The 13,942-nt window shown below is 30.4% G+C and overlaps 1 protein-coding gene across 1 annotated transcript in view; it reads right to left on the bottom strand.

Moving 5' to 3' along the window:
- The window catches only part of LOC121371492 (nephrocystin-1-like), a 41,443-nt gene that overhangs the window by 18,947 nt on the left and 8,554 nt on the right, over nucleotides 1-13,942 (bottom strand). Inside the window, exons 8-18 of the mRNA XM_041497422.1 lie at nucleotides 9,985-10,030; nucleotides 9,578-9,662; nucleotides 9,088-9,182; nucleotides 8,459-8,534; nucleotides 7,957-8,009; nucleotides 7,204-7,278; nucleotides 6,918-6,990; nucleotides 6,608-6,645; nucleotides 3,184-3,246; nucleotides 1,848-1,930; nucleotides 1,112-1,188 (exon numbers count right to left, since the gene is read on the bottom strand). Coding sequence (XP_041353356.1) covers nucleotides 1,112-1,188; nucleotides 1,848-1,930; nucleotides 3,184-3,246; nucleotides 6,608-6,645; nucleotides 6,918-6,990; nucleotides 7,204-7,278; nucleotides 7,957-8,009; nucleotides 8,459-8,534; nucleotides 9,088-9,182; nucleotides 9,578-9,662; nucleotides 9,985-10,030 — 764 coding nt within the window. The remainder of the gene's footprint in view (nucleotides 1-1,111; nucleotides 1,189-1,847; nucleotides 1,931-3,183; nucleotides 3,247-6,607; nucleotides 6,646-6,917; nucleotides 6,991-7,203; nucleotides 7,279-7,956; nucleotides 8,010-8,458; nucleotides 8,535-9,087; nucleotides 9,183-9,577; nucleotides 9,663-9,984; nucleotides 10,031-13,942) is intronic.

The raw sequence follows: 13,942 nt of genomic DNA on the forward strand, positions 1-13,942 counted from the left end.
CACCCTATAAATATGTCAAAATGACAATAAAAATCAACTTCTTTACAAATTTGAGTTTTGAGAATTTCATACATAAAAAATTAACAATGTTAATGGAAACTAAAGACAGTAACCCACTATTGGCACATGCTATTTTTAATATAAAAATAAATTGCTATTAAAATCTTAGTCCAGGTTGCCTATATATAATACCATATTTAAGAGCAGTTGTATATGGCAAGTCAAATACCATGTAAAAAGAAATTATTGAAATCTTTACAGTATGAATTATAGGCCAAAACCAACTTTTCTTCAGTGCTAATTTTGATTCAAACTCCATTCAGAGCCATGTACAGAGATTATTGTCAAGGTCAAGGTCATTGTGAACTTGCATGATCGAGTGATGGCTAATTAATCAACCAGTATAGTTTAATTAAATAAAATGACAAAATCATAATATTTTTCTTTATGCACTGAATATGTGCTATAGGGTGTATACTACCAAATCAAATCCCATAGACGACAATAGTAACATATGTGGCTAAAACTCCTACCTGCAACGTATCAACCGACATAAACGCCACGGATATAAATACTACCACCCCTTACACTTAAAGTGAATCAGAAAAAAATGGGGGTCAAGCTGCTCGTTTCTGAGATAACGGGTAGCGTCTATGACTACCCTAGTTTCGCACAAAATTCGAGTACTTTTTTTTACAGGTACCCCATACATGTTTCAAGCACAAGGCTAATTGACACATTGGTACTAGATGAAATAAAATTACACTTTTTTTTTTACCCAGATGAAACTATTATTTTTTACAACCAACACACTCACATTTATAATCAATCACAGGACTTGTGGTGTTCACTTCTCTATCAAAAGTTGGGTGCACCTCGAACTTTGACCCAGCCGGAAGTTATTTGGTTTAGTACTACCTAATACACAATTAATACAAATATACGTCAATTTTAATATTTGAATTTTGTAAGAAATTGCAATAGATCATCTTGAACAGGCTTTTTTTCAATTAGCAGCAACAATTTGTTTTATATATACAGACAGAACCACACATATCACTGCATTTAAAGAAACATTTAAGTACAGTTACATTAAGGTTTTGTTACTAACTTCTTCTGCTGATACTTGGATCCACTTCAACACCCTTTTCATATGGTGTTCCACCATTTACATACAAATTAAAAGTCCTAAAAGAAATAAAGAGAAATTAAAACAGATGGTTTTAATTACAAAAAAATTTCAAATTCACCATATGCACTGTACTTTTTATGATTATTATTTTATAATTAAATTTCTACGTCATCTCATTGGTCCAGGCTTGCAAATTTAGTTTGTTCATATCTTGATGAACGTAAACATTACATCATCATGGAACATATCTGATGACGTCACTTTATATTGGTTTTTTGTCTTATTGAGCATTGTTTTAGAACCAAAAAAATATTCAAAATAAAATATGAACTTTTAGAGTTATTATTAGTAAGTATGTTTTAAATTTAATTATAAAGATTGCGTTATTTTTTTTTACATTCATCTGGGTGTGAACAAAAACTCATCCACAAACTTGTGTGAATCGGCTTTGCTGATTCAGTTTGCAGATAAAAATGTTTTATCATACCCCGATGAAAATAAAAGAAATAACAGACAATCCTTAATTGTGACCTAATTTTCCAATTGTTCAGCAGTGCTACACCAGATAGCTCTGTTTCAGTGTAAAATGTATCAAGAAATCATAAATAAAGAGAAACAAATTTGCAGATAATGGAACAAATTATATTTTATAAATTTGTAAAACAAAATTCATGAAAAGAAAGAAGTATGTGAAATTTCTTTTAGAAACTATCACCTATTGGCAACAAAGGTTCCATCTTGATCAAGAAGAGGAAGATGCACCCAGCCACAGCTGAATTCATCCTTCTGTTCAGTACTCTGAAAAAAATAATGTTGGTCAAGTTGTACAAACAATGCAACTTTCAATACAAAACAAAAAGACCTGCTTCTGTCACGTCCTTTTTAAAAAAAAATTATATACTAGCAGAAAAAAGCCAGTTTAAAATTAAAAAAACACATTTTATACCCTACTTACAGTAAGAGCAATTTTATTGAACTTAAAAATAAAAATGATTTATAAATATAATATTGCAAAGATGTCTGAGCAAAGCTGTGTACAAATCACTTACCAAATGCTCCATTAGGTTATAATAAAAAAATTTTTTTTACCAGAATGATCAGTTATTAATATCTGGGTTATACACTAAATGACTATCATTCTGAATTTTGTGAGTTTGAGCTGTAATGTTCATCATGCAACTGTAAATAGTTTTAATACAATCAAAACCAAATAGTCCTCTAAAACATCCATAATGATATAACTTTTGCTTTAATGAAATATAATCAAATATTTTTATTTTATTTAAAGATGTGCATTCTTTTAGCTTTTAAAGAACATAATTAAACAAGCTCAAATTATGTGACTGAGGATATAAAATAATTGTTGTCATATATCAGCCAATATCAGTTATAATAACCAAACAGAAACTCAAATTCTGATTCTAAATATCATAATATGAATACTATCACATATGATTACAGCTACCTAAAACTTATAAACATGATGGAATATTATTAATTAGCACATCTAACAAAAACATCTCAATTCTAAACACAACAAATTAGGCCAGTCATTAACAATCTAGGTTTCAGTATATCTATATATATATTTTGGTGATGCAAGTGACAAATGTATATTTTTCAGTGTCTAATTATGGAAATATGCCCAGATACAATTTTTGAATGTTTTTTCAGGTGACAATTGTCTGTTAATACAGTGATAGCTGTATCAACCAGAAGGTAATGCAAATATTCTAATTACAATAAACTTCTATTAATAAACGTCCAGTTTGGATAACAAAAACATATTATACTGGTATGATTTAATTTAAATTATATAATTTTTGTACATCACTTTATAAGGTACTTAACAAATTTCATTATTAATGGATGGCCTTGATAAAAATAACACACTAATAATAATAATAGAAAAACATGCATTACATTTTAAATGCATATTACAACATAAAGATGATTGGAAACAAACAACCTTTCAAAAATTATTAATGAAATTTATTGAAATAACATGTTTAACCAAAATTTAAACAACATCATTAAACAATTTTTTTTACTGTTTTTCTGTCATTGATTTTCATACGCTTAAAATGGAAAGTATGTGTAACATCGGGTCTTTCCTACAAGAAATTAAATAGATGAAACATTTAAACAAAATGCAAGATAAAGATCTGTTATGGTACCTATTTGTTGTTTATCTTAAAGATATGAAATGCATACACATGTTAAAGGGACATGCCCTAGTTGTTAACCATTACGCCGTTGTTTTTCGCTATTAAACCCATTTTTTCACAAATAAAATTGCACTTTACTTACCATTTATTATTTAGAATATACATTTCCATTCACCTGAAGTGTTTTTTGGTAATCCTGGTAATCCTGGTGTTTGTAATACCACAAAATGCATTTTTCTTATTTCATAAAATGCCACGGGCCTCTGAGAAAAATTTTTTGAGGTCTAATCTATTTTTAGAGGGGATATTCCCATTTCAATGTCACAGATGTTGGTATACCACGTGACCGTTATCATTTTGGTTCGGTTTGTTTTCTCGTGTACGGTTCACGCAATCAACATCCGATTTGTTGTCGTTTGCTTGTTATTCATTTGTGAGATTTTTCTTCACAGTTCGTGAACATTTTCAGTAACAATAAAGTTCAGACAAGTAAGTACCTCAATACAAAACGTTACAAACCCTTAAAACCAATAATTTTGCTAAGTCTTACGATATCTGGAGAGGGGATACAACCAGAACAGAACAGTTGGAACATGTCCAGGAGAGGTGAAAGGAACGCACCCCAAGTCTGTGCGCGCTCTGTGAAATTTGTCGTGACGTAGGCATTGTTGTGCTTCGAGCGACATCTACCGGTGACATCAGAATACAAACTTTCAAAATTATTTCAAGCAATTGGGACATGGGGATTCCGATGGTATTTACCAATATAAAACCTGCTTTTTCACTCCATTTGATAAAAACGTGATCTAAGTGTGTTACAGGTTTGTAGATTAACCAAATTATAATTTATTTTCGCTGGATGGAACTAGGGCGTGCGGCTTTAAAACAAAATCAGTAGGCTGCAAAAAAAATGGATTCTTAAAGGTGCTGATTCTCCTTTCAGAGCGATAAATATTTCTGGTTCCTATGAAATGTCATTTGAATGCCTAAAAAACACCAGTACAACCAGAATGACACATTGGTTTTGCCAAAATTTACAATTTAATCAAAACATTTTAAGTAATGTGTAAGTTAACGGCAAAAAAGCTGGAATAGCTGAAAAATATTAAACACTGGCTAAAACTAGGGTCAGTGGCTTTAAGACAAACAGCTGATTAATAATACAGGTTGACTTTAACATTATAGATTGATGAATTATTTCATTGGCAGCATAACAATCAAGGAACATTTTGTTTTCAATATTCGGATCAGTAATATTTCTAGTCAAATGTTTTAAAACTGTGTTGTGATCTCTAAAACTTGCATAATGAATTGAATACGATACTGAACCAAACGCTCTCTAACCGTATCTTTTGAGCAGGTTTTATGATATTAGATCAATTTTGGGGTTTTTTAGATACCACACTGAAGTGTTATGGGCATATATATTTATGTGCAAAGTATATGTACTAGCTAAAGTGTAAAATCAGGCATAACGAAGACATACATGCATGATAAAGTAACAATATACACTAAATTAGGTGAAAATAACCCATAGGTTGGAAGTAATACAATCAGTCATGGATTAAACTACAAATGATAAGTGATGAATAAAAACCTAAAATATATTGAAATTGGCAATTGTAATGTTTATCTATAAGACACTGCAACCACAATATTACATATATCTGGGTAATATTACCACTGTGTCTGTGATTTCCTAAAAATGTTGGGGAAAAACACAATTTATCAATGTAATATTTCTTCTTTTTATCCCTGCATGGTTTGTTGCAACTGGTAAATATTATACCTCAAATAATCTTTGTATTAAAACATGATGGTATCTGTAGTTTCAAAAGATTTCAAATCAGATTTTTATCAACTAGTCTACTCACAACAATTTTTTTTTTTTTTTTTTTTTTAAATTGATGAATATTTTTATTTCCGATTGAAATCTGTATGGTAGTTATGAAAGGTCATACCTTATTAAGCATTCATGGGATATATTTTCTTTGCACAAGAGTGAGATTCAGTATAAATAAATACATATTGTAAACAATATTGCATAAATTATCATTTGATGTCTGTTGTAATTTATAACTCAATAAATCCACTGTAAAGACACAAATACTCAAAAGATTTACCAACACCAGAAGCTGAGAGCTGAAAGAACATGCACTTTTTTTATCTACTTTATGTATAAACATGCTTTATAAAACTAACAAAACCAAACATGATAATTAACATCACAAAACTTCAACAAACACAAGTACCTAACAATATTAAATGTCAAGATGCAAACATCAATAAAGCTAAAAGCTATTATTAAAAACAGAAAAAAACACATTTAATTTCAGTATAATTAAAAACTAAAATACAATGACTCATTTCCATTAAGTAACAAATGAGTTGGCTAAACTTATTAATACCAGATTCAGTTCAATATATTGTTTTCTTTAAATTCCGGTCTTAAAAACACATTCACACAAAATATTTTCCCATTAATCTTTCATCTTGTATATCTCTGAAATGTGAAATCTAAATTCTGCTGAAGTACATTTTGGCAATACAGGGCTCGAGATAGGAGGTACAATATGGCCTGCTGTTATTTCTTTTTAATTTTTGTAGTTTTATCAGGGCAATTTTTATTTTGCCTACTTGGTCTAAAAAATGGACTGAATTTTGCTTTCTGCGGGCTGCTATTTCGAGTTCTGCATTATCATATTTTTCTTCAAAAGATTACTATCTGCTGTTGATATAATCCATTATCACCATGTAAATGGTGTCCTAAATTTAATGTAAAACACAAAATAAAATATGTCAACCTAGATTAATTTTTGCAATTTTTACAAACCTTGAGATTAGTTGCTACTCCTTTTGATATACCCTAAAATCATTAGCTTTGTATAAATGTACTATTACATAATCATATATATGTGTACATGTAGCTTAAATAGCCAATGTCTACCCCAACTGCACACTCACAATTTAATGATTATGAGACTATTTTCCTCACATTAAAAGAATTCATTCATTCATTCATTCATTTGCACTGATTTTGTTTTTGTGCTTCTATACACTTCAGGTTGCAACACGCTGTGTATCTAGAAAGTCTTGCTAGAACAGGAGTTAAAAGTTAGATGTTATGAGTTAAAGGTTAGATGTTGGTTGTTGCTAACAATTTAGTTCTAATTATGTTCATAGTAGTATTAGTAAACATTAGTTCTATATTTAACCGTATTAAACATATCAAGGTTCTCTAAAGACACAAGCTTGATAATCATAAATTATAAACTTAAGTTTAAAAGACTTGAAAAAGGTGACATACTTCTCTGATGTAGGAAATGCCAAGCTCAAAGAGGATTCCTGTCAAAGACAAAGAACAGATCAAAAGCAGAAACAACTGATTATACATCTTACAAATTCTCTACCAATGAGCTTTATCTGGCTTCAACTAATTGACCCTCTACTTACTTTTCTCTCTTTCTGTCTATCCTTCTTGATAACCATTATGGAAATAATATTATTCTTTTGCTTCTGTCATCTTGATTTAAATGTTAAATGTAGGGAGAGGCCTTAATATAGGTGTTAGCTTGTTGGCCAATCACAAACCGCTGTATTTGATTTTGCACACTTACCGATGTTATCAACAATGCTGTTTGTTCGAATGAAGGTTTCTCCATGCTCACTGATATTCATTCTTTCAAAAATCTAAAACACAGAAAAAAACTGTAGTTTGAGTATATTCTAATACAATATTACATACCACATTAATTAGGGGTTGTAACATCTCTATGTAATCCACTAGCCATTGGGCCAGTAATTTTCACATTTCACTAGCCATGATTAACTAGCCTAGCCTTACATGGTGATATTTAAACAAAATTTCAAACATTCTATAAAGTATGAGTCGTAATTACTCACTCTGGTAGAAAACAGCCAGGTCCTTTCTTCCAAATTCTTGTCAGAAACCTTCACAGTGTGGATATTGCTTAAAATCTAAAACAAACAACAAAGCAATAGTCACTGGTCTTATCTGCTCAGTACAAACTGACCCCTTTATGTAGCTATCTTAAAGTTGACCACCATCATTCACTTTTGCATGCACTTTAAATAAAAATAACTCAGTACGAGTTGGCCCATCCTTAAACCAGCGCACTGTTTCATTTTGCTGTTATATACACATTTCCATGTGACATGCACAACATATCTGGATAATTTAAATACTACAAGGGTTAACCTGTTTGTAATCACTGAAGAAATTTTGCTAAAACATTTTGGTATTCTGTACTAATTCTTTAATGAACAAATTTCCCAAACTGGACTATATTGTTGCTAAACAAAAATGTGAAAGGGTAATTGTGGTGTAGTGTGTCTTAAGAAGCTTTTTAATAATACCATTAGATTTGGCTATATTTTAATGAATTCTTTTAGCAAGCAAACAAAACAAATCTTTAGAATTGTTTTTTTTTTTAGAAATCTTTAGAAATGCTGAATGTATAATGAACCAGTTGGGAAAAACAAATTAAAATAAATATTGAATACCTTAACATGTTTAGATTGTTTTTCATCTCAGATTGTTAAACATGTTAGATTCCAAAAAATACTGCATTTTACAACCATGTCCAAGTGCAACAGAAAATGTGAAAATACATCTACTAAAGCTATTTTACTCACATTTTGTCCATCAAACAAACAAATACGAACATGTCGGCTAAGCAGTTTAATACCTGAAACAAAATCATAGTATTACATTGGCATGGCCAGCATAATATCATAGGCATTGACAAAACCATTAAAACCATTGTAAAAAATTTACCTAGTCCTTTTCAATCAAACTAATTGCAAAATGTCACAATTCTAGTGACTTGATTAGTACATAACTCATGATTTAGTACTGGACACTTACAGTGAGGTCATTGTTTTTCAGTAATAGCCTTTTTTCAGTAATTAAACAGTTATATTTGTATTCAGAAAACCAAGCTGCTTTTGAGAAATAACTACTTTTAATATATTCATGCCACTGCTTTACTAAGTATTAAAAAAATGCATCTTGAAAATTTTATTTGCTTCTCTCAACACATTCCACTGAATATTCAATAACTGTCACATTCATAAAAGGTACAAATTAGGTCATTAGAATAGCATCTATACAACTATTCTGAATCTCTTCACAAACCTGATCCAGGGTGTGGAATTTGTTGACAAGATACCAGTGTAACAATCCGTTCAATTTTAACTTTCCTTGGACGAATCTGAAAATACCAATAACTTTTTTATTATTTGTTAAAACTGGCACATTTTAAAACACTTGTCTATTAAATTAAACAGTTCTGACACAATACTGAAGGATAAGTATGATACTAATTTTGTTTATAAAACCATTTAGGCATATTTAATATATATCTTAGGAACTTTTGTAGCAAAGGAGTTTAATTAATAATAATTATAAAATGTATGTTGCTTAACATATGAAGCCAGTATATTTCTATAGAAAATTAAAAGTCAAGATTAAAATACAAAAAACAAAGTAATTGTGTAAAGTTCATCCAGAGCATACTATTAATACACATGTACAAGGAAAGGACTGTTTAACAGGACCTCAGCACATTTTAAACTATGGCAGGACAGTATATACCACAGCCTTTGATGTACCATTCATGGGTTATTGGTTGAAATGAAAAACCAAAGTCCAATGCATGCAATCGATCCTGCAACCCATTGCACCTCAAGATAGTGCTCTACTATTAAGCTACATACCATCCTGTAAATCAATGTACATGAGTTACTTGGTAACAGAACACTTGCCTTGCTCGTTAGAGGATCAAAAAACAGATCTTTATACATGAGATTTGAAACACTCAGTTTAGGATTCAGGTAGTTGATCATACGGTAGGTGTCACCTGAAAATAAATACATTATAATGAAGTAACAAAAGTGAAACAGTTTATTTTTACATTATTCTTACATAATGTGATGAATAAGAAACTTGAAAAAATAATAATACATACTGGTAGTCTTTTTTTTCTTTTTTTTGTCTCCAGATAATGTTTGGAGAATAACAGTTTATTATATCAGTACATATAATTACTGTGAAACCTCTCAAAACGAGACCCTCTGTAAACCGGAATTCCCTCAAAACCGGACATTTTTCAGTCCTTTTTTTAAAATCAGTAAAGACCATAACCTCTCTAAACCAGATACCTCTTAAAAATAATAAATTAAGTAAATGCATCTACTGGTATTTGTGTAAGTGAAATAATTTAGACTGTTATACATTAAGCTTAAAATCACATACTTTCATTAAAATACTTGGATAAAGTAGACATCCGGAAACCAGATGGAACAGCTCCCATAGCATGTAGAACATCTGACACAGTTGTCTGAAAAAAATATATAATAATAACCGAAATAATATTAATAAATATTTTATTTAGTAAGAGTAGCAGTTAGTATAGGTTATCTTGAATAACAATAACACAATAATTAAATACATATTTATACAAAGGATTTTAAATTTATCAACTCTCTCAGAAATATGGAAATTATAAATTTCATGTTTAAGAAAAGCAGACCAAATATACAGGATGATACTGTCAGGAAAGCAACACCTGAATATTGACATTTGCAGCATTTGTCATAAGCAAGAAAAAAATTAAATATATTTTTAAAAACATCTTCCCTGTTCCAATGTAATAAACTTACCTCAGTTACAGCCTTCTTAATACTACCCCACAATGCTTTTCCATGTCTGCAAAATAAATATTACACTTCAAAAGTAATATGCATAATATACATAATGATACAACATGATTGCCGTACGATGCTATTAACCTACAAGTTATTTGAAAACACAACAGACAAGCAAAGGCAAGTTGGAACACATTTATATAAGTTGTAAGATCAGGGAACCTTTTTGTTTTAAAGCTTGATTAGTGATATTTCTAGTCAGTTGAATGTTTTAAAACTGTGTATCAATCTGTGGAAAATGTTCCCTGAAGATAAAAGGTATCTAATGGATATGTCCCCAAAATTCCTGTTTAAAATAAATTTAAACAGATTTTCCAACTAAAACATATTTACAGCACTTGTGCTTAAAGTTAATTGGTACATCACCATGCAATGAATTTCATTGGTTGGTATGGCTATGATGACCAGGTCATTACCTAGGAGCAGCCAATCAATTGTCAGGGCTTCTAGATTATGGTAGTCCCACTACCATGGTTAGTGATATTCAATGTTGGGCTAGTAAATAACTACTGCCATGCACGACGATTAGTGAAAAAAAAAGTTGTTAAATGCTGCATTGAAGTTTATTTGGTAAATATGAATATCCTTCCCCTACCCCCACCCCCACCCCCCAATATTAGTGTGTTTAATCTCCCTCTCCCTCTTTAGCTAACATATCTGATTATTACTATTAGTAAAACTGTATTAAGTAAAGTAGGGCTAGTGAATTTTTAATCGTGGCTAGTATTTTTTTTTAAATCACTGATCCCGTGGCTAGTGAATTTTGTAAAAATTCTAGAATCCCTGCAAATGTCTTGACATCAATAACACACATTTTATTGGCATGTAATGTCATAAATAACGTATGTTCTTAGCAAGGGTGTGTAAGAAACAACTTTATCAAGTATCTTTACCTAAAATTCACACCTTTCAAATTTTCAAACAGAACTTTATATAATATAGATAATATACATGTTTAGCAGAACAAAAGCAAAGAGCAAAACAGAAACCATTACAAATGGCAAATACAAATCAAAATACATGTACATTGCTTCAAACTAGCTTATTGTTATATGTTTTTTATTATCACATTTATTTAAATTGCCAGTATTAAAATCAGTGTACAATAAGTGTATGTACTCAGTGCTCAATTTTAAGGATTTTGGTCGCTTGCCCAGAGGTTCACATTGAGGTTGCCCCTCCAAAAAATTTGTTGCCCTGATTTCATCCGTGTTTTGAAACTAGAGTTATATTTATATTCCAATAAAACAGCAACCAATAGTTTTGGAATTAATATCTTGTCAATGCAAAATGTAATATGTACTGTCTGACAATAAAATACATTACTTTTTTAATAATGTTTTTAAATGTTTGTAGTTATACACATGTACACATAGGGCCTAATTGCTAATTTTGTGATTTGGCGATACATCAGCTATTTTCTAATCGAATGCACTCTATGTTCCAATCGAATGCACTGAAATGTTTACTATTTGGAATACTTCAGCCAATTACGATTTCCCCCGATGTCACACAGAATCGGCAGAGGATTTCCGAGTGGCAAACAAACCCACGTGATTTCCACTGATAGACTGACGCTTTAAGTTTAGATAACGACAATTTAAAAGCAATTGTGGGCAAGAAAACTACACATTATTATGCTAAACAACTCACCTTTTGGTGTAAAAAAAAAAAGTCAGTCGTCCAACGGTCAACTAGTATCATAGAATTAAGTTGCCCGACTGAATATTACGTCGTAACAGACGACCGGACGACCGTAAAAATTGAGCGCTGTGTACTGCATTATTATTTTTAAATTATTACAATTTTTAACCATGAAACAAAAATGTGAAATATATTTTTAAAATGGCCATGTAACTTACAATTTTAACTTTACATCCACATGTACGTGTAGTAAGTTTGGAATTTGTCATGTGATGCTGTGATGCCTACATACTGTACATGTACAATAAAGTATCATAAAGTATTTTAAATGTGTATTTTTTCATAACAAAGATGTTACAGATATACAATATGTTTTATAAAAAATAAAATTTTCTTTGAATGCTTGCAATACATTGTAAACAAAAGTCAACTATTAACCCTATCAACAATTCAACCATATTAAACAAATTATAAACACAGTGAAACCTGTCTTAAACCATACCCTGAACTAACCGAAATCATGTCTAAACCAGCCAACTTTCATGGTAAAAAATTTTAAAATGGTAAAATTTTCTAAATTTTAAAACGTGACCCTCTAAACATCGGATAATGCGGAATCCCATTTAATCGGATAAATATTAGGTCCCCGGTATGATCCGGTTTAGACAGGTTTCACTGTATTTTTAAACAGGCATTGTACCCAAGTCAAAACCAGCATAACAATTCTACCAAAAAACTTAGAAACTTACATGTACTACATTACAAATAAAGTCAAAACGCAGGGCCAAAATGAGATAACATTATGTCATGAAGCAGCAAGCAGAACAATTCTACCAAAAGCCTTTGACATTCACTACATTTCAAATAAATCTAAAAAGCAGGATGCAATGAGATAACATTATATCAAGAAGGCATAAAAACATTTCATTGATGTAATGAATGATCAATCAACCCATGACACCAGGGTCCCATTTCATGAAACTGTAACAGCATCACTATCATCATACCTACTATCAATTCTGTCCTATGATCAGCAGCCCATTTCTCGATGTCAATTAAAAAAATTAATGGGTCTGAGGCACTTGTAAACCAAAGTTAGATGTTGATTTAATGATTTTCTAAGAAGGGTACAAACTCATTTGAGTTCAAATGGAACTAGAGCATGCATAATTTCCTTTACTGAACTCTGAATCTGATGAAATGAAAATATGGGAGATTTATAACACTCATTTAGTATTGCTTTAGAAATCAACTGGCAAAATTTTTCATGATGTTTTTTTTATACCAAACTCTAATTTACTATTGCTTTGGAAATCAATTGGCATACTTATTCATCAGTGTTTAATACCAACAATTACATCAGATTCAAGATGTTGTAAATTCTCAGTAACAAAGGCATTATTTTTATATTTTGGACAATAGAATTTAATCACTAGAATAATACTTATGATAACCCTATAGTACTTTGTCAAACAGATATAAAACTTACACATGTGAAGAGCTATACTGTGACCTAGGTCATGAAATAAGAACAGGATACATGATAAGTAAGGGAATTGTATCATCATGTCATGAAATAAGAACAGGATACGTGATAAGTAAGGGAATTGTATCATCATGTCATGAAATAAGAACAGGATACGTGATAAGTAAGGGAATTGTATCATCATGTCATGAAATCAGGAACATTATAATCCTTTTTTATAAATGTTACTTGTCAAGTAAAATATGTCAGTAAAAAGTTATAAAACTGATGGTTACTGATGGACAAAGTTATAAAGTCATAAGTCATTAAGTCATGAAAATTCAATATAATATTTACGGGATAAAATTATTAAATAGTAAAGATATTTACATTAAGCTACGAGTTAAAGCACATTGTAAACACACAGAATGTTATACAGAATGGATAAGTCAAAGAGATCATCCCATAAGTAATGTCCTAAATCATAAATTGATCACTAGGTAATGCAAATAGTTATACACACAAAATTAAATAAATAAATAAATAATCAAGGGTATAGTATTTCCTATCCTATTCTATACTAACATGTTAAAAACTTACCCATCACTGCAGATAATGAAATAATTAGATTGTATTATTATGTAAAAATGTCATTAATGGTTATGTACTTTTATTTTGAAAAAATTGTTTTACAGAAGTGCCATTACTACATAAGGTTTTGATGGAAATGGAATTGGCAAAATTAAAAAAGGTAATTAATGTTTCTTATAAATCTGGGAAGTAATTATGATGAACAGGTCGAAA

The sequence above is a fragment of the Gigantopelta aegis genome, chromosome 4, assembly GCF_016097555.1.
Source record: "Gigantopelta aegis isolate Gae_Host chromosome 4, Gae_host_genome, whole genome shotgun sequence".
Lineage (NCBI taxonomy): Eukaryota > Metazoa > Mollusca > Gastropoda > Neomphalida > Peltospiridae > Gigantopelta > Gigantopelta aegis.